General features: G+C 38.4%; 1 protein-coding gene across 1 annotated transcript in view; it reads right to left on the reverse strand.

Annotated features, from left to right (window-relative positions):
• The window catches only part of NAA25 (N-alpha-acetyltransferase 25, NatB auxiliary subunit), a 73,739-nt gene that overhangs the window by 7,646 nt on the left and 45,637 nt on the right, over positions 1 to 20,456 (reverse strand). Inside the window, exons 14-22 of the mRNA XM_039250887.1 lie at positions 17,704 to 17,884; positions 16,242 to 16,341; positions 10,555 to 10,706; positions 9,875 to 10,000; positions 7,402 to 7,645; positions 6,634 to 6,757; positions 5,934 to 5,999; positions 4,333 to 4,430; positions 3,104 to 3,214 (exon numbers count right to left, since the gene is read on the reverse strand). Coding sequence (XP_039106818.1) covers positions 3,104 to 3,214; positions 4,333 to 4,430; positions 5,934 to 5,999; positions 6,634 to 6,757; positions 7,402 to 7,645; positions 9,875 to 10,000; positions 10,555 to 10,706; positions 16,242 to 16,341; positions 17,704 to 17,884 — 1,202 coding nt within the window. The remainder of the gene's footprint in view (positions 1 to 3,103; positions 3,215 to 4,332; positions 4,431 to 5,933; positions 6,000 to 6,633; positions 6,758 to 7,401; positions 7,646 to 9,874; positions 10,001 to 10,554; positions 10,707 to 16,241; positions 16,342 to 17,703; positions 17,885 to 20,456) is intronic.

Consider the following 20,456-nt stretch of genomic DNA (forward strand, 5'->3'; position numbering starts at 1 on the left):
GGCTCTGTGCTGACTGCCAGCTCAGAGCCTGGAGCCTGTTTCAGTCTGTGACTCCCTCTCTCTCTCTGACCCTCCCCTGCTCACGCTGTCTCTCTCTCTCTCTCTCTCCTAGAAATAAATTAAAAAAAAAAACATTTAAAAAGAAAAAGACCTTTCTAAACATTACACCAAGCAGGGAACTATTTTATTATTATTATTTTTTAATATTTTATTTATTTCTAGGAGAGAGAGAGACAGCATGAGCAGGGGAGGGTCAGAGAGAGAGGGAGTGACAGACTTTGAAACAGGCTCCAGGCTCTGAGCTGGCAGTCAGCACAGAGCCCGACGCGGGGCTCGAACCCACAAACCGCGAGGTCATGACCTGAGCGAAAGTCGGACGCTTAACCGACTAAGCCACCCGGGCACCCCAGAAGGGAACTATTTTAAAAAAATATATTTTTTAGGGGTGCTGAGTGGCTCAGTCGTTTAACTGTGCGGCTTTGGCTCAAGTCATGATGTCACAGGTCATGAGTTCAAGCCCCACGTTGGGCTTTGTGCTGACAGCTCAGAGCCTGTAGCCTGCTTCAGATCCTGTCTTTGTCTCTCTCTGTGCCCCTCTCCTGCTCACAGTTTCACGGTCTCTCTCTTTCTCAAATATAAATAAACATATATATATATAATTTTAACTACTATATTGACAAATTAATCAAGTTAAAAGACAAATGAAAAACAAAAAAAAAATTTTGCATCATATACGATATAGAGTAACATTAGTAAGAGCCAAATACTTCAAAACACATCAATTCAAAAAATATTACTACCACAACAGGAAACTTGGGCAAAAAGATATAAACAGAAAATACATCAAAGAAGTCCCAGCAACATATGACAAAATTCAAAAATTGTAAAAGAGCAGTGAATAAATAATATTGATGTTGTAAGGAACCGAGGTTCTCACTCTGCAAAAAAAAAAAAAAAAGTTACAAACTGCAATGAGTGAAGGAATGGAAGAACACTGTGATGTTGAACTGAAATTGGTGGTTATCAGTAACAATTATTTAAAACTCTATGTGTTTAGGTTTGCAAATAAATTTTTCTGCCTCTTTCCACTGACATACACTAGAGCAATGAAACCCCAATAGCAATTAGTATGCCTAACATTAGGATGTCTTGGTTTTGACATCCTAATTTGGGCTCCTTCGAAAAATGTGTTATTTCAGGGCGCCTGGATGGCTCAGTTGGTTGCATCCAACTTAGGCTCAGGTCATGATCTCATAGTTCGTGAGTTTAAGCCCCAAATTGGGCTCTTTTCTGTCAGCGCATGGTCCACTTCAGATCCTCTGCCCCACCACCCCACCCCTCCCCTGCCAGCTTTTTCAAAAATGAATTAACTTTAAAAAATAAAAGAAAAAGAAAAATGTCATAATTCAACGGAACAAAGTACTTGGAGCAATACAGGCTCAAAAACTGATGAAGACATGTTCAAGGACAGGAACCTGAATATGCAAAACAAAATGAAGATAATGGATTGTAAGGGAAATTTTAAAAAGAATGATACTTGGGACGCCAACTGGGTGGCTCAGTTGGCTAAGCTTTTGTCTTATCTCAGGTCATAATCTCATGGTCTGTGGATTCAAGCCCTGCATCGGACTCTGTGCTGACAGCTCACAGCCTGGAGCCTGCTTTGGATTCTGTGTCTCTCATTCTCTGCCCCTCCCCTGCTCACACTCTGTTTCTCTTTCTCTCTCTCTCAAAACTAAATAAACATTTAAAAAAAAATTTTTTTTTAAAGGATGATACTCAAGGGGCACCCGAGTGGCTCAGTTTGTTGAGCATCTGACTCTTGATTTCAGCTCAGGTCATGATTTCATGGTTTGTGGAATTGAGCCTGATATTGGGCTAGGATTCTTTCTCCCTCTCTCTACCACTCCCTGCTCACTCCCTCTCTCCCTCTCTCTCCCTCCCTCAAAATAAATAAACATTTAAAAAGCAAACAAAAAAGAATGATACTCAAATAGATGGTGTGTGTGTGTGTGTGTGTGTGTGTGTGTGTGTGTGAATGGGTGTGGGACAGCTCTACACAAAAATGCCAACTAATACATGATAAAAGGATTGATAGAATTTTAAAAAATCACCAGTGTGCAACCATCACTTTAATAAATGATTATGCAAGTTAGACTTAACAATGAATGTTAAAACCAGCAGGTGAATGGCTGGCAGGGAACAGGATATTCATGATCTCAAAGCATTGTCCCACAGATGACTTAATAATCACAGGGTGGGGAAAGGCACCTTTACAATGAAGAAATCCATAGACACTTCTTTTATAAAATAATTTAAGCTGAAATCATCAGTAATGGGACATAACAACATGAGTGCCCCCTGATTAAATTTGCTAAAAAGGAAATAGCATCTATGTTTAACCTAAACCCAAAGAAACAATAAGCCAAATCCAGACTGTAAGACATTCTGCCATAAACTGAGCTAGACTGCTGAGCAATAAAGATAAAGCAAAATGTTAAGGAAGTTTAAAGGAGGGTAACTAAAAGTCATGTCAGATCCTTAATAAGATTCCAGTATTTTGAAAAGGATATAATAAAGAACGCAACTGGAATAAGTGGGGGAAATCTGAATACATATATAACAGCATTGTATCAGTATTAAATGTCTGAGGTAAGAAAATCTCTTGAATATTGTGGTTCTGTAGGAGACTGTCCTGTTCTGTTAAGTATCACAAAATCTGTACTTTTCTTTCAACCAGTTCAACAAACAAGGGGGTGGGATAGATGATAGAATGAGAGAAAGATAAAGGAGATGTGGCAAATGTAGAAATTAAGACATTTCTACGTTATAAATAATCCAAGGAAGAAAGCATAATTAAAATCAGAAAATACTTTGGGCACAGTGTTAACAAGTGGCAAATCTAGGTAAGGATATTTGAGTGTCATCGTGCTGGTCTTGTAGCTTTTCTGTAAGTGTGTAATAAAACAAACAAACAAACAAAAAAAAACGCTGGATAGAGACAATGAATGTACATAGGATCCTAAGTTCTCCTACAAAATGTAGGCAAACAGTGAAAAATAAAAGCCGCACACAGCCAGTTTGTTATATTTTCTGTTATTACCATGATGATGCTGGTTTCTTTTTTCTTCTTTTTCTTTTTCTGTAAATTTAACTTGTATGGTCGCAGGACACTCTCACAGTAACTGGATACCCAAAGGATAATAGAAATAGTCTGAAAGAGGAAAAATTGCAAATTCATCAGTAAGGATACAAGACATCTATTAGGAACAGTTCAAAGTTATGGATTAAACAATCCTTGCAGACAGTTCTGCGCAAATCCCTTCAAGATCCCCTCAAATCTCCACCCAAGAGATTAGAGGAATCAGATTAATTTCTACAATTACTAAATGGATCCAGAAGACCTTCATCCGAATATTGTTCAGAATACTATGATTGCTTCAGTCTTTAGCCTCCCTTCTAGATCTCACAGCTCTAAACTCATCCTCTACTCTATCAGGCTTCCTTTTAAATTTGTAGCAATTTATTAACATCCTTTTCACTCAAGTGAAAGGTCCAAATTCTTAGGCATGGAATCCAAAGGTTCTTTACAATATGCCTCTCTTCACCCACTTCGCCAATTTAGATATTACCTCACCTGCAAATCTTAACTTAAATATAAACAGAGAAATCTCCCTAGTTGGTCAACACATTACCTTCTTTGTCATTAGTTAGGTGTTTACACCTATGCTGCTTTTCTGCTACAGTGTGTACATGTATATACACATGCAGTTATTACTGATTTGTTCAGAGTCTTAGACACTTACATTGTGTCAGTTACCAGAACAGACTAAGAGGAGAAAAATAAATAAACATGTGACAAAAATAAGATAATGGATTTTATGTGTTTGTAATCCTCCTTTGTTCTCTGGTTAAAAAAGAGGAGAGAGTTTTGCTAAATCACAGTGCCCAGATTCTCCTTCATAATGCAGAATCTTAGTAATTGGTAAAGCAACAAATTTAAAAAGCTAGTGGAATTAACTTAAAGTACAGGATAGTTAAGTCACAAAGGAAACTAAACAGAGTACAGATAGATTTGGAGTAAATCTGAGCAATTTTTAAAGATTGGCAAAGCAAACTTCAAGTTTTATTCATTATGAACAAAACCTTCCTGGTATGCTTGGAAGGAGCTCATTCGAAAAAATGATTTAAATTGCTTTTCAGTTAACAATAGGTGGGGGTAGGGGATTAAATTACAGGTATAAGGTGACTATTATCTGTTCATTTTTTAAAAATTAATCCTTCACTTAATTAAGGAAAATCAAGTTTTTCTGGAAGAGAGTAAAAGCATACCTCAACAAAGAACACTAGATTCTCTAAAAGAGCAGGATGTGTTTTCAAGTTACCATCTTTAACTTCTAAGAGGTCACCTTTACATTTACTGAAGACATCTGAAAACAAAAATATTTTATTATTTTATTCAGCTTTTGTCTCAATGCTATTTTTTAGAAACACAATGTACACTCTAAGAAACAAGCAAATATAAAAGCTTAATCCAGAAGTTTTTCTCCCCCACAATGAACCAAACAAAAAAGGGTATCTATTTTAAGCTTTTTTTTTTTTTTTTTAAGATTTTATTTTTAAGTAATCTCTCCATCCAAGGTGGGGCTCAAACTCACTAGAGTCTAAACACCAGCTAGCCTCTCCACAAACAGGCCATTGTCACAATAAAATTAAAACTCCAAGTGAATGACTTAGAAGAATGTGTGCCATTATGGAGTAAAAGATCAAAGTGCGTTGTAGAAATTCACCTTAATAAATACCACATTTTATTCTTAGGATCTTGATCTTTTAATTATCATTCTTCATTTAAGCAATAAAAGACCACTTGGGCTCTTAAAAAGAAAGACCCATATAGATTTAAAACGTATATATATGAATGGGGTGCCTTGCTGGCTCAGTCCCATTGAGCTTCCAATTTAGGATTTAATCTCAGGTCATCATCTCATAGCATAGGAACCTGCTTGGGATTCTTCCTCCCCCTCTCTCTCTGGCCCTCCCCTGCTGGCGCACACACACTCTTTCTTTCTCTCTCAAAATAAACTAAAAAAAGAGATTTCCTCATTTAAAAAAAATAATAAAACACATATATATATCCTTTCCCCCAAAAATTCCAGTTCTAGGAATTTAATCCCAAAGAAATATTCAAATAAGTACCCAAACACTTATGTCCCAAGATGTTCATTTCAGCATTGTTATAAATAGTTATATGGGGCACCTAGGTGGCTCAGTCATTTAAGTGTCCAATTCGATTTTGACTCAGGTCATTATCTCATGGTTGAGATCACGCACCGCGTTGGACTGAGTGTGGAGCCTGCCTGGGATTCTCTTCCTCTCTCCCTGCCCCTCCCTGGCTCATTCTCTCTCGCTCAAAATAAATAAACATTAAAACAAAAAAAATACAGTTATAAATAACTCAAACTTAGTACACTGATATAATATTGGAATATTATATGCAACTCACATGGTTAAGTGTTCAAGACAATAAAAAATTAAAATCAGAAAAGCATGTATTATACTTTTTCGCATGTTAAATAAAAATTACTATGTATGTATTTCCATATATACATGGATGACTGTTTGGAGCATCTAGGAGTATTGACTCCAAAGTGTTACTTACCTTGTAAGTAACAGTACTTACTTCCCTCTGGGGAACCGATGCTGGGAAAGGGAGAAAGACCACTTGTGTACTGTTTCATAATAGATTATCTATTATTTTATAGTCAAAACTTTTTAAAATTAAAAACAAGTCTTTCAAAATACCAAAAGTATGCATTATTATTTTCAAGTTGTTATATGCAACTCTTGCAAGTTACTAAAAACTGAGTTCGTGTCAGACATATGGAATATGGATACCTACATATAAAATATGGAAACCCAATCAGAATGCTTACCTTTTAATTGTTCTAGTAAAGACTTAAGACTATTCTCTACTCGCTCCTGGATCTCCACCGTATCCTCTAAATTGAAGGAAAAAAAATGAAAAACTTTCAATCCATTTTGCTAGGAAGAAAAAAAAGCAAGATCAACACCTATAAGCAACTCATGGGCAAGGACATTTTCTTTTCTCTTAAGACTCATAGGCCTCAAATTCTATTACTGAAAGACAAAGAAGAAAAGGAAAAAGAGAAGAAAGGCATTAATTATCTTTCTGTCAAAAGCAATACCTAAAATTCCCTAAGACTTAAAATCTGTGCTTCAAATACTCTCAAATGACAGAATCTATAAACCTTATAATGTGGGGGGAAGGGTTTTATGGAATATGTGTGATTCTCATTGGGTTAAGAAAAATACTCTTCTCCACAAAGTTTAGTAAAGAATTCAGTCTGAAATCCAATAATATTTCAACAAATTAAGGATTTCTTCAACTTCTGAACCTAATAAGTGATTTTATATAGGAAAAGGACTTAAATTTCTAAAATATTACTCTGTAACCTATGAAGGTACCTTCTTGGATATTAAACCAGATATTTCCAGAATAGATTCTACCTCCTCCCAATCAGCCTAAATATGTGAGGTGATAAATATTTTGTTACACTTACTAAGTGTTCAATGACAAAGACCTAGTAAATACTCACACAACTGTATACTTACCTAAACCACTGGTGTCCAGCTCATAAATGTCACTAACAAGATAAAAAGAACTGGTCTGACACTGAGAACAGCCAGAACTGAAGAATCCAGCCATTCTGGTGGGTACAGGACCAAGGAAAGGATACTGGAAAAAAAGGGAGGAAAAATAATGTCCTTTAAATCCATCTAAATTTATACAAAACAAGAAAACAGGGGACTAAAACTACTAAAGTCTTTCTCAGTGATTAAGTTGCAAGCCACTAATCATCAAACTAATCACTAAATCATTACAGTGAAAACAGAAGCTCTGCATTAATTTGTTGGTAGCTATTACACATTTACCATCACAAATGAAGCTATTTTCTTTTTCCTCGTTATCCAGTTTGAAACTTTAATTTTTTTTAATTATTTTTTTTTTTAACATTTTATTTATTCTAGGAGAGAGAGAGAGAGACAGCATGAGCAGGGGAGGGTCAGAGAGAGAGGGAGTCACAGACTGAAACAGGCTCAAGGCTCTGAGCTGGCCGTCAGCACAGAGCCCGACGCGGGGCTTGAACCCACGAACCGCGAGATCATGACCTAAGCGAAAGTCAGACGCTTAACCGACTGAGCCACCCAGGCACCCCTCTCGTTATCCAGCGTTTGGACAGTGAGGAAGCCTCTGCAATTCAAGTGTCATAAATACTAGCACAAAATACTATCCTCTACTATTCCTCCAACTCAAATTCCTAAAAGATTCCAAAAGGCAGTCATAGATTATTCCAGATTTCATGGTACTATTGTTAATACCTGAATTTCCTTCTCAATAAATCGCTTTCCCGTCTCCATGGCCACCTCCAACTGTTGAAGGAGTAAACGAAGAATATCAATCCGGGAGGACACGCCGTTTTCAGTGGTCTTTTCTGAGTTCCTTGGCTCCACGGGATGATTAAGACTTGGAAGTCCACTGATCAGCCTCAATGTTAAGGAACGGATTCTTAACCACATGGTCTCCTCCTCCAAGGAAAGTTTCTTATGTTCTTCAGAAACATCCCTTAAAAAGAAATATCCCCAACCCATCCACTTTAGTTAATGTGTTGCCTTTAAAGCTTTCAAAGTTCACATTCATCAATCATGATGCCTTTGAATGGTCCCAGCATTTGTCTACTACCTGAATGATCTCAGGCAAACCCAAATCACCCAAGTCCCCATTTTAGCATCAATAAAATGGGAGTAGTAACCTACCTAACAGGTCATTTTTTCCCCTTAAGTGAGATTTCTGATAACAACAAAATATGTAGCATGTATTTTGCTGGAATTCAAATGACAAAAAACTGAAAAATAAAGGAAAATGTGCCCCAATAACCAAATACCTGCAATATTAACAAGTTTGGTATGGGGCACGTGGGTGGCTCAGTCAGTTAAGCATCTGGCTTTGGTTCAGGTCATTATCTCCTGGTCCAGCCCTGCGTCGGGCTCTCTGCTGTCAATATAGAACCCGCTTCACATCCTCTGTCTGCCCCCCTTTCCACCCTCCCCTCTCTCTGCCCCTCCCCTGCTTGCACTCTCTCAAAAAAAAAAAATTTTTTTTTTTAATTGCACTCAAAAAAAAAAAAAAAAGCTTGGTATGGATCCTTTCAGACTCTTACAATACAGATGTACAAAACTGCAACTAAAAATATTTATATAACTTAACACATTTTAAATAAATAAGATGGGTTCACAATATTTATACTATTTTGCAATCTATTTCTTTTTCTGACAGTGTGTTCAGAAAAGAATTAACACAGCAAGCCCGAGGTTATTATCTTCAGAAGGGCCAACTTGCAAGGTTGACCTGTAGCTGATATCTAGGATATCTAGGAACTTGGCACTCCAACCAAGTTCCCTAAATGGTTCAACCCAGAAATGGGAGAACAAAGTGGCCACCAGGGAGGTGAAAAGTAATTCCTGCCAGGATTCTGGTTCACAATTCTTGCCTCCAGTTCAGGAGCAGGCAGAATCCCCAAATGCTGAGACCCATATCCTCCCCATGCCTCATAGCTGGAATCCCTAGATGCATCAGAGCCAGAGGAGAAGGCTAAGGACTGCTGAGAGCTACAGATCAGCCCAGGGCCACTGGCCCATAGGCGTCAAAAAATATTAGATCTGATTAATGAAGGCTCAGCCCAGGATCTGTGAAGCCTGCAGCACATTTGGAATTTTCAATCTTAACACAGATCACTAAAATTCCCTATAGGAAGATCATATATAAAGTTTTATCATGTCAATGTACAACAACCATTTTCCCTATAACCTTGCTGACCACAAGTATTAATCTTTTATATCTTTGTCCTATAGTTTAATTTTTTTTTTTTTTTAATTTTTATTTTAGAAAGAGCATGCAAAGGGAGAGGAGAGAATATCCCAAGCAGGCTCCATACTCAGCATGGAGCCCAACACGGGGCTCAACCCCACAACCCTGGGATCATGACCTGAGCTGAAATCAAGAGTAGGACTTTCAACCGACTGAGCCACCCAGGCCCCCATGGGAGAAATCTTAATAACTTAATAAAATAACTAAAAAACAAATTGGACTTAGAAGTTCAATGAAATGCACTGTACAATGATAAAGATTTTTTAACTATTGGACAGGGCCACCTGAGCTCTGGCTCTTAATTCTGTCTCAGGCCATGATCCCAGGGTCATGGAGTCAAGCCCCAAGTCAGGCTTCACATTGAGTATGGAGCCTGCTTAAGGTTCTCTCCCTCAGCACCTCTCCCCAGTTCACCCACACTCTCTCTCTCAAAGAAAAAAAAAAAAACTAAAAAAAAAAAAAAGATTTCTCCTTGTATGTGAAAGATAGTAATATATATGAAGAAATTTACCAATTTACCACATACTTTTAGAACTTGTTAACAAATTTACTTCTACACAGAAGGCTAATATTTACAAAGACCAAATCCTTTATGTTTCCAGGTTTGATGTAATGCTAAGAAAGGCTTTCCCTAAACATTCAAAAATATTTTTATATTTTCTTACAGAATTTCTAAGGCGTTTTAGCCCATGACCTTTGATCCATCTGGAATCTGTATTCATGTATGCTATGAAGGAGTATCTAATTTTTAGATTAGTCAATAATCCAAAATAGAAGTGAGATTCATTTTCTTCCCTTGGCTTACTTATATCTTCTTATCCATATAATAATTACGTTATTATTATTTGTGCAAAAAAGAGATTTTTTTGTAACTTATATTCATCCCATTTCTGCAAAAATAAATGCTTGGGGTTAAATTCCAGTTACCTATCTTTTGGATCCCAGCTGAAGAAAACATTTAAGTCTCTGTTGTCTCGCAAGGCTTCCCATGGAATGTCATCTTCTTCTGGCCGAAGATTCATTGATTTTATACTTTCTGCTAAACTGGTTGATCTGTGATATAGAAAATTTATTTATGTATTATTTCAACAGTAAAACAGCCATGAAAACATATTAGTCACAACTTCGTTTTACTAGAAAGAAATGAAAAGAAAGAGGAAGGAAGGGAGGTAGAAGGATTTAATTAAGAAGTAAAAGCTCACACAGGTGACATAGAACCAAGCCCACCTGTATCACGTTGGCTTGTTACACAGCAAGAGAAAGGGTCAGAATCTCAAATAAAATAAAGTGGATCAGAACTAATTCCTGAAATCCCATGTTCACAGGAGAAGAGGAATCCTTTAAAAATTATATGGCCTGGGGTGATGACCACCACCTGGCTGGCTTCTGTATGGAACATGAAATGGTGCTGCTGGCAGTGCCCAATCATTACACATACCATGCACTGGGTTATTTCCCCTTTCTTCTCTATCCCTACAAAATTTCTCTTTCTCTCCCCACCCCCCCCCCCAATCTTTCCTTAGCTTAAGCCTGCTATGAGCACATTAATGGTTCTCAGGATCTGATCTAATCCCTTAGCTCCTTTTTAGCTCTTGTGCAATACTTACATATTTGCTTCAAGTAGAAGGTCTAACAACATCCGTTCAGTACGGACTTGTGCAAAATGAAGAGAATTATTCAGCCTGTTCCTAAAAGCGATAAACTCTGGGATCTTCTCAAATGCACCATATTTGTAAGCTTGAATAATATATTCTGAGGTCTGGGAAGGAAAGATATCACCTCGGTATAAATATTTCACAGATCAGGCGATGAAGGCAAACCTTGCCATGCAAAACAAAGCACTCACACTAAAATAAGATGTGAAATCTAATCTTTAAAGGTCACCAAGTAGAATATCAGCTTATTAAAACATTATTTTTTTCTTTCCTATACCAGAATCATATGTGTTCTTACTAATACTACTACTAATACCTAGCTGCTGCTACCACCAGACACTTAGCAGTTATGTCTTTCAATTCATTAGGACTGGAGGTTTTGTTATGCCACATCAGTCAAAAAGTTGGTTAGTGCCATTGTGGAAGGGATATTACTCCATGTTTTTCTGCATCTAAGATAAACTATGTTTTATACAAAGGTTCCAAAAACACCGGAATAATATAACCACCCACAACCAACCCAAGTAAAAATCACCCTCCTTCAGAAAAGACAGGCTGCTCCCTGGTTTTGTTTATTTCTAAATACCATATATCACAAACACAGGGCATATATGCATTACAACAGGATAGAAGACAACATAAATATATTCAGAATCCATAAATCCATCCATAAATATTCATCAGAATCCATTATGAGGACAGAAAGACTGCAAGAACCAGGCTTCTTATCCATCCAAACTACATAAGACCAATGCTGGAAAATTCCATGAACAAGTAAGTGAAGGGAACACTCACTATGTGCACTTTAATTTTCAATTAATACATATGTACAGATGAAATGTTGTGAACAGAGGCAAGAAAAAGAATTCTCAACAGAAATTCTGGCACAACAGAAGAAAATCTCAGGAAAGAACATTTCATGGGTGTAGGCCTATGCCATGAGGATCACAAGTCAGGAGGGCACCCTTTTGGGCCAAGGAAAATGTTAAGCTCAAAGCAGATATCTGCCCCTAAGATCCTTTCTAGAAAAGCCAGTCTTTTTAACACAGCCTCAGTCAGCTCTGCCCCCATCTCCATTATGACTGAATAATTTGCCCAGTAGAAAAATAGGCCAATAGTTCAACAACATACCCTCTGATACACAGCCTCGCAGGGTTCATTTCAGGCCGCGGGATTGCGCCACGGGCGCTAATTCAACTGCATTCGATGCGGCTTTTAAACCCCATGGGACACCTCGGCGAGCTGTTTGCCTGCAGTATCTGGAGAAATTAAAGACGGACGGACACAAGAAAATTAAAAAGATTACTTGTGATCCTGCAGGTTTAAAGAAGGACTATCCAAAAAAGCTCAAGTGTACCTTCTAGCTTGATTAAAGGACAGTGATATGCCCCATCAAGAAGAGGCCAGGATGCTCTAAACAGAAATGCCTATCCAAGGGCCTCATGGCTTGGAGAAAGCAAGGTTTACCATAAGCCTTAGGTACTTACAGCTTGAAAAAAACCGGCTGCTTAGCAACATATGATCCGACAATTAATGGAGATTAAAAAAATGACTCTGGGGACTCCAATCAAATTTATAAATTACAGTTCCAAAATACGCTGATTAAAGAAAAGAACCCAGGTTTATGAAGTACAGAGGCAGTTTTAATTTCTGAGTGGTCCATGGAATACCACTTTTGAAAAAAAGAGAATAGCTTTTAAAAAAGAAAAATAAGGAGCAACAAAAAGGGAATGTAGTCCTTTAACAAACTGAGAAGGTAACTGTCGTTCTCTGGCTTCTGTTTTTAAAACAGTCCTCCTTTAATGCTGCACCAAAGTATTGCTGCAGAGCTAAAAGGACCTGGGCATCTTCCAATAAGACCGAGACTGAGGAAGTTCTATGATTGGAAAAAACAACCCCTATCGGAACTGCAGGCAAAACTGGAAGCCACGGGCACTTTAAAAACTTTCGACTATCAGAGAATGTTGTCCGTACCTATTTCTACTCATTTATGCACCAGTGAGGCTAGTTATATCCCATATGGATTCCTGAAATGAACCCTGGTCACTGTAAAAATTAGCAAAATAGATGGACATCAAATAAAAGGATTATGAAATGATTATGAAAATAATCATCTTCCTGAATACCTAAGTTAGACTTTTAAAGGGACATTATTTTTAAAGTACAAACTAATAAGTAAGTTTTGGAGATAAGAAAATCTGGGTCTAATTCTCATACTGAAAAATCTACTCCAAAGTAAGATGACAGCAACAATGATGACCTTTCCAGAAAGAAAATCCCTGTGTAGACCTTCCCAATTTAACTTTCAATCTCATAGCACAAAGCCTTACAAAGCAGAACACTGGATTTTCCATTGAAGGAGTAAACGTGTTCTTTCGAGAGCAAGCTGGGAATTGAAACACATCAGTCACCCAAGAAAAAACCATCTGGAGATCTCAAAAACTACCAAGAATAAAAATTGGAACACGGAGCTTTAACTTTCCAGACATATTTCTAATACTATTAGGTTTAAAACAACACTAAAATCATGCTCTTTCTTACCCTCCAATTCCTATAGGAAACAGTCCACACCACAGTCTCCATTTCCCTATTTTGGGACTCAGGCTAGGCCTTAAGGTTTAGGGTGCATTTTACTTGCTGTATTGCTTTTGCCTCTAGGAGCCCCCCCCCAAAAGATTATCTACTTTAGTATGATTAAATAAGTTCTTTCTTCTTAGTAGTAATAAAAATAAATTCCAAGTAGAAAGTCCTAGTCCCAGATCAATAAAATGATCAGGTTCAGCATCATATATTCAGATGAATTAGTCACTCCTGCCACACACAGCCATCAGCAAAACATCAAAGATAAAAAAAAGACACTGAGAACAACATACCCTTCTCAAATCACTCCTGAGGATCTCCTTCCCCTATAACAATAACTTGAGTTGTTTTAGAGTGGGTGTGTTTTCTTTTCAAAACAACTCTTTAGACACAATATTTTGGGGGGGAGGGGGAACTAAAGGTTAATTTTCATTAGTATAAAATGAAGTATGTTATTGACCAAATCATGAATATGGTGCTTCTTGAATGCTGGATGATTAAAAACTGGAGTAAAACCAGCCGTGAAGCTTGTATTAATCCCTTACTTACCTCCAACTGCACATCAGAGCTATCTGAGAACAAAACTTTGAAAAGGAGTCATCAATAAATCTTCCTTAGGAACAAGAAATGACAGCCAGAATAATGAGATTTATGAAGCACTTTTGATTTATTTTTTCGAGTTAATGCAACTTCTTAAAAACTGGGAAAAGGGAATCACAGAATACACAGTACAAACAGAGGTTTATAACTCAACTGCCTACTTTAGAAACTCAAGGTCCTAATGATGCCCTCAATCTCTGAGCCAGCCCAGCACCTTCCAAGCAGCATGTTCAGATGCTGATGCCTACTTCCCTCTCTTCTTGATTAGGAGCTATGGCACAAAATGAAGTCTGAACAAAGACACGACCAACCACTGTGGGGGAAGAACGCCATTGGAGGAGGGGAATAGAGCTTTTTTAAAAGCCAACTGATGCACAGCTCAACATCCCTTGCTACACCAGCCATCTAGGCCTTGCTCTGAGGCTTTGCAGGACATAATTATTGTAAGCTGACAACACTAAACCTATATTCCATTGTTCAGAAATGCTTCCACCCTGCCTTCTATTTATGCAAAGCTAAAGAATTAGATGGAAGATAGATTAGCCAAAGTTGTTATAACTACAAAAGGGTTTTTATTTAAAAAAAATCCTCCTGAGTGTTTGCCAAGAACCACCCCCAAACCCAGCTTTCTGGTCAAGTTCCTTAGGTGCTGTTAGACCATGAAAACAGAAAGCTATGGGCAGATATGGCATGGCCAAATTCCAGATGAGGAGTCTTAGAAGCACACGAGAACAAAGCAGGCGATGACCATCCTCAAGACATGCCTTCTTTTCTCCTGTGTTCTGGGTGGTTTTGTGCAGCTGATTGACTAACTAGAGACCATATAAAACTTCTGGTTAACTGACAAGTGGAGACCAAGTCTGCTTGCAGTGAAAAATATGGTGCAAATCCCATCCTTTCATTATGGCACATAGCTCTACCTTATTTATTGCTACTTTTAAAAACATACTAGTGACACAAGTTTCCTGAAATGTCCTTCAATTGGTCAATTTCATAATTCTAAGAAAATACAAATTTACTGGCTCTTGGCAAAGGGTACAGTGGTTATAAACTTTAGAAATAAATAAAGGTAACAGAGAGCAGCTGCTACTGCAGAATCTTCTATGGCATCCCAGGCTATGAACTCTTATGGGCTATGTCTTACACCCTCAGAAAAAATTTCATAGACAGGATGCTTAGGTGGCTAAGTCGGTTAAGCATCTGATTCTTGATTTCAGCTCAAGTTCTCCCGGTTGAAAGATCAAGCCTAGCATCAGCTCCATGATGAGCACAGAGCCTGCTTAGAATTCTCTCTCCCCCCTCTTAATCCCTCCCCTGCTTGCTCTGTCTCTCTCAAAATAAATAAATAAACTTAAAAGAATAAAATAATAAGGGGTGTCTGGGTGGCTCAATAGGTTAAGCATCAAACTTTGGCTCAGGTTAGAGCCCCACATCAAGTTCTCTGCTGTCAGCACAGAGCCTGCTTCAGATACTCTGTCCCTCCCCTGCTTATGTTCTCTTTTTCTCTCTCTCTCTCAAAAAAATATTTTTAAAAATCTTTATTTAAAAGAGAGTGCAGTCTTTTAAAAATATAAAAAGGAAAATAAAATTAAAAATAAATCAAATAAACTTTGTTTTAAAGGGGGGGGGGTGCCTGGGTGGCTCAGTCAGTTAAGCATCCGACTTCGACTCAGGTCATGATCTCACGGTTTGTGGATTCGAGCCCCGCGTCAGGCTTTGTGCTGACAGCTAGCTCAGTCTGGAGCCTTTTTCGGATTCTGTGTCTCCCTCTCTCTCAACCCTCCCCTGCTCACACTGTCTCTCTCTCTCTCTCAGAAATAAAAAACAAAAAACATTAAAAATAATAAATAAATAAATAAATAATAAAATAAAATAAAGGGAATTAAAAGGAAGGGTGCCTGGTGGCTCAGCTGGTTGAGTGTCCAACTCTTGATTTCAGCTCAGGTCATGATTTCACAGGTCCATCGGTTTGGGCCCCATATTGGGCTCTGCGCTGAAAGCACAGAGCCTGCTTGGGATTCTCTCTCTCCCTCTCTGCCTCTCCCCTGCTCATGTGCACGCTTGCTCTCTCTCTCTCTCTCTCTCTCAAAATAAATAAATAAACATAGAAAGAAAGAAAGAAAGAAAGAAAGAAAGAAAGAAAGAAAGAAAGAAAGAAAGAAAGAAAGAAAGAAAGAAATTAAAAGACAAGTCTAGGAGGAATATCACTTTTTAGTCTGTTAATACCTAGTTTTAACTGCAGCTCTGCATGGATTCTATTAAACACACCCATTCTAGCAACCACAAATGACTCTTTACCTCTACTTAACAGCCATGGCCAGTAAACTATGGCCTAAGGGCACTTGCAAGTATGCATGGTGCGCCTCAACATGTGTACCCGCCACACAAGGGAAGATGTTCTCTGAATCGTGTACGTTCAGCAGGCAAGGTCATATTTTTAAAAAATATTTTTCACTTACATCTTTCTGGTTGGAGTGGAAAAACCTGAGTGCGAAGTTACAGGATTGGGATGCAGCAGCATACTGACCTAAGGACTCGGCATATCGGGTCAAAAGATAGCTAGGTCAGAAGGAAAGAAAAAAAAACCATGTTATACTTACCCACTTCTAGTATCAAAACACTGTATTTCAAATTACTATAGCAGAGACATAACTAGGCACACAGAAAAGTTAAAACATCCTGCCACATAAATTACCTAATTCATGGAATCTTTTTTTTTTTTTTTTTTTTAAGAAGAGCAAAGTCAATTCAGTTTTGTGAGAGACCTAAAATTCTATGCCATGCTTTCTTACACTCAGACAATCAGTGGAACACAAGGGGGTAAAGAAAATACCCTTGATTCATCACAAAGAATAATCAATATACACATTCAAAGAATCTCTAAGGTTGGGGCGCCTGGGTGACTCTGTTGGTTGAGTGTCCAACTCTGGCTCAGGTCACGATCTCACAGTTCATGAGTTCAAGAGTTGGGTTCTGTGCTGACAGCTTAGAGTCTGGAGACTGCTTTGGATTCTGTGTCTCCCTTGCTCCCTGCCCCTCCCCCACTCATGCTCTGTTTTTCTGTCCCTCAAAAAAAAAAAAAAGAAAAACATTTAAAAAAAAAATACTGGGGCGCCTGGGTGGCTCAGTCAGTTGGGCATCTGAGTTCGACTCAGATCGTGATCTCATGGTTTATGATTTCGAGCCCCACGTCGGGCTCCATACTGAAAGCTCAGAGCCTAGAGCCTGCTTTGGATTCTGTGTCTCCCTCTCTCTCTGCCCGACCCCCATGTGTGCTCTGTCTTTCTCTCTCAAAAATGAATAAACATTTAAAAAATTTTTCATTAAAAAAAAATCTGAGGTCAACAAATAAAGTACATGTGTCAATCGAAAATGCAAAGCAGAAGTCAAGACTTCAAGACATCGTGTGCTAAGAGGGCATCTGGGTGGCTCAGTCGGTTGAGCGTCCGACTTCAGCTCAGGTCATGATCTAATGGTTTGTGGGTTCGAGCCCCGCGTTGGACTCTGGGCTGACAGCTAGCTCAGAGCCTGGAGACTGTTTCAGATTCTGTGTCTGTCTCCCTCCCTCTCTAACCCTCCCTTGCTCATGCTGTCTCTCTCTCTCTCAGAAATAAATAAAACATTAAAAAAAAAAAAAAAAAGACAACGTGTGCTAAGAAAAACTGTTCAAAGTATATAGCTATTTCCTTTCTCTGGGGAAAACTTTGCCTTTTCTAAATTGTGCAAATCTAAAATTTACCACAAAATGCTGGAAGATACAAAAATCTTTCTGCTTTGCAATAGATCATAATGGGGATTACTTAATCTAAAAAGCTTAATAACAGAAACAACTCTGCTGCTAAACTCTAAAAGTTCAAGTTCCGTGTAGGACCCCACCCTAGTGTAGCTGGCTGCTCGGTATTCAGAGTATATACTACCAACCCAATGGTGTCATGCTGGATATGCTTAGCATCAAGGCTGGAATACAGATCCACCACTGGTTCAAATGCACCCAGTACACAGTAGATTCGAACAAGCAGCAATTTGAATTGAGCGTTTGAAGGGCTGTGGATTAATCCCTCTTCCAGCAAAGTCAGGGCCTGCCACACAGCAGTCTCATCACCTAGAATCAAAATGTAACAGCATTATCCACAGTGCTTGGCAACAAAGGGAAGTTTCTCACAAACAAAAGACAAAAACTTACTGATATCATCGCTTCCCCTAACTATCGGAAGAATGAGTTTAGGTGTCAGAGAACAAATTTTAGATACACACCCGTAAGCAAAATCAGGAATTTCCCTGAATAGACAGTCTCTCAAAAGTTACCTCACAGTTCTTAATCATCTATCTACAAGAGTGATGCCAACTTTAAGCTGCAAGGTTTTATGAAGAAAGTTATGGAATCTCAGAGAATCCTAGATGCTGAGAAGAGATGGACTCTGAAGGAGAACTAAAGTCCACCAACTTTCCTGGTATAAGACTTTTCTCTGTAAGACCCTAGATAAATGGTCTCGCTACACATTCTTTTTCTTCCATATGTAACTCTACTATTTGGATGTCAAATGATATTTGAACAAAACCATTCATCAATAAACCACTATGACACACTTTTTTTGTTTGGCCTACCAAAATTCAAAAGGCTACACACATCAATAGTCTTAAAGACCAAGTAACTTCTCTTTTATGAACCAAAGAAAATATGAAATGGAGATAAAGATTTATATACAAAAATATTCACTGTACTAATAATGGGGGAACAATTAAGTTATAGTAAACCCACACATGGAAAACATGGTGCAGCCATGTGACATTAATGAAGAGTTTTTAGTATTAAGGAAAAATACTTATTAATGTTCAGTAAAACACACACAGTTCAAATTAGTGTGAAGAGATGATCTTCAGTCTATAAAATATGCAAAGAAAAAGAGAAAAGGAAATATGCCAAAATGCCTTTTGCAAGCTGGAAAAGGAAGATTAAAATAAACTGTTCTCCAAAATTTGTATAAGCTATTTTTGCAGTCACAAAAACTTAAACTAAAACTAAAACTAAAACTTGGGGTGACTCGGTGGCTCAGTTGGTTGAGCATCACACTCCTGATGTCCATTCAGGTCATGGTCCCAACGTTGTGGGATCGAGCCCCGCATTCACCTCTACACTGAAGGTGAAGCCTGCTTAAGATTCTTGCTCTTTCTCTCTCTTTCCCTCCCTCTGCCCCATCCCCAACTCGTGCTCCTTCTAAAATAAAAAGTAAAATAAAAATTTTTTAAAAATAAAACTTAGTAAAAGCTCCATGTGTTGAACTTTTAGAATTATATGCTATAGGCTTTTTTTTTTTTTTAAGAGAAAATAAATGAGATATAATTGACAATTGGGGCTTTAAATAAATATCATCCTTTGGGCACCTGGGTGGTTCAGTCAGTTAAGCGTCCGACTTCAGCTCAGATCATAATTTCACAGTTCATGAGTTCAAGCCCCACATTAGGCTCTATGCTGACACCTCAGAGCCTGAAGCCTGCTTCAGATTCTCTGTCTCCCTCTCTCTCTGCCCCTCTCCGACTTACACTCTGTCTCTCTCTCTCTCAAAAATAAACATTAAAAAATATTCTAAAATATATATCATCCACAATCCTACCCAAACTATATATACCTATAATCTACACAAATTACCATTATGATCTTGACGTACTGCCTGTGAGGTGGAATTACTTTACATGGTAGCAGTCACAACATAAATCCAATTTTATGTTCTGCTCTTTGCTTTTAAGTGTTTTCCGATGTTTCTACCTGATCTTCACAATCATAATTTTATTGAATTCAGCACTCGTTGACTCAAACTCTGGGGCAACACTAAATATTAAGACCTGAGGATAAGGATCACAGATGGTTCCTGCCCTCAAGAGGCTCAGAAGTGAGTAGAAGAGACAGTTGGACAATTAACAGGGAATAAATAGTTTTTTGTTTTTTTTGTTTTTAATTTGGGAATAAATAGTTTTAAGAAGTTCCAATTATACAAAGATAACTAATACTCAAAAAAGATCTCCTTGGGGCACCTAGTTGGCTCAGTCAGTTGAGCGTCCAACTTAGGCTCATGTCATGATCTTTTTTTTTCTCCCCCCAAAATTTTTAAATGTTTATTTATTTTTGAGAGAGAGAGTACAGGTAGAGGAGGAGAAGAGAGTGAAGGAGACACAGCATCTGAAGTAGGCTCCAGGTTCTTAGCTGTCACCACAGAGTCCAATGCATGGCTTGAACTCAAGAACAGCAAGATCATGACCAGAGCCAAAGCAGGAAGCTTAACCTACTTAGCCACCCAGGTGCCCTTCCAGTCACAATCTTGCGGTTCCTGTGTTCAGGCTTGCTGCTGTCAGCCTGTCAGTGTGGAGTCTGCTTCGGATCTCTCCTCTGTCCCACTCTCTTTCAACCCCTCCCCAATTTGTGCTCTGTCAAAAGCAGAAAACAAAAACAAAACATTTAAAAAAAGATCTCCTTGGGGCGCCTGGGTGGCTTAGTCGGTTAAGCGTCCGACTTTCGCTTAGGTCATGATCTCGCGGTTCGTGGGTTCGAGCCCCGCGTCGGGCTCTGTGCTGACTGCCAGCTCAGAGCCTGGAGCCTGTTTCAGTCTGTGACTCCCTCTCTCTCTGACCCTCCCCTGCTCCGCTGTCTCTCTCTCTCTCTCTCCTATAAATAAATAAAA

This window comes from Hyaena hyaena, unplaced genomic scaffold (assembly GCF_003009895.1).
Source record: "Hyaena hyaena isolate Hyena2069 unplaced genomic scaffold, ASM300989v1 scaffold_0, whole genome shotgun sequence".
In the NCBI taxonomy this organism is placed as follows: Eukaryota; Metazoa; Chordata; class Mammalia; order Carnivora; family Hyaenidae; genus Hyaena; species Hyaena hyaena.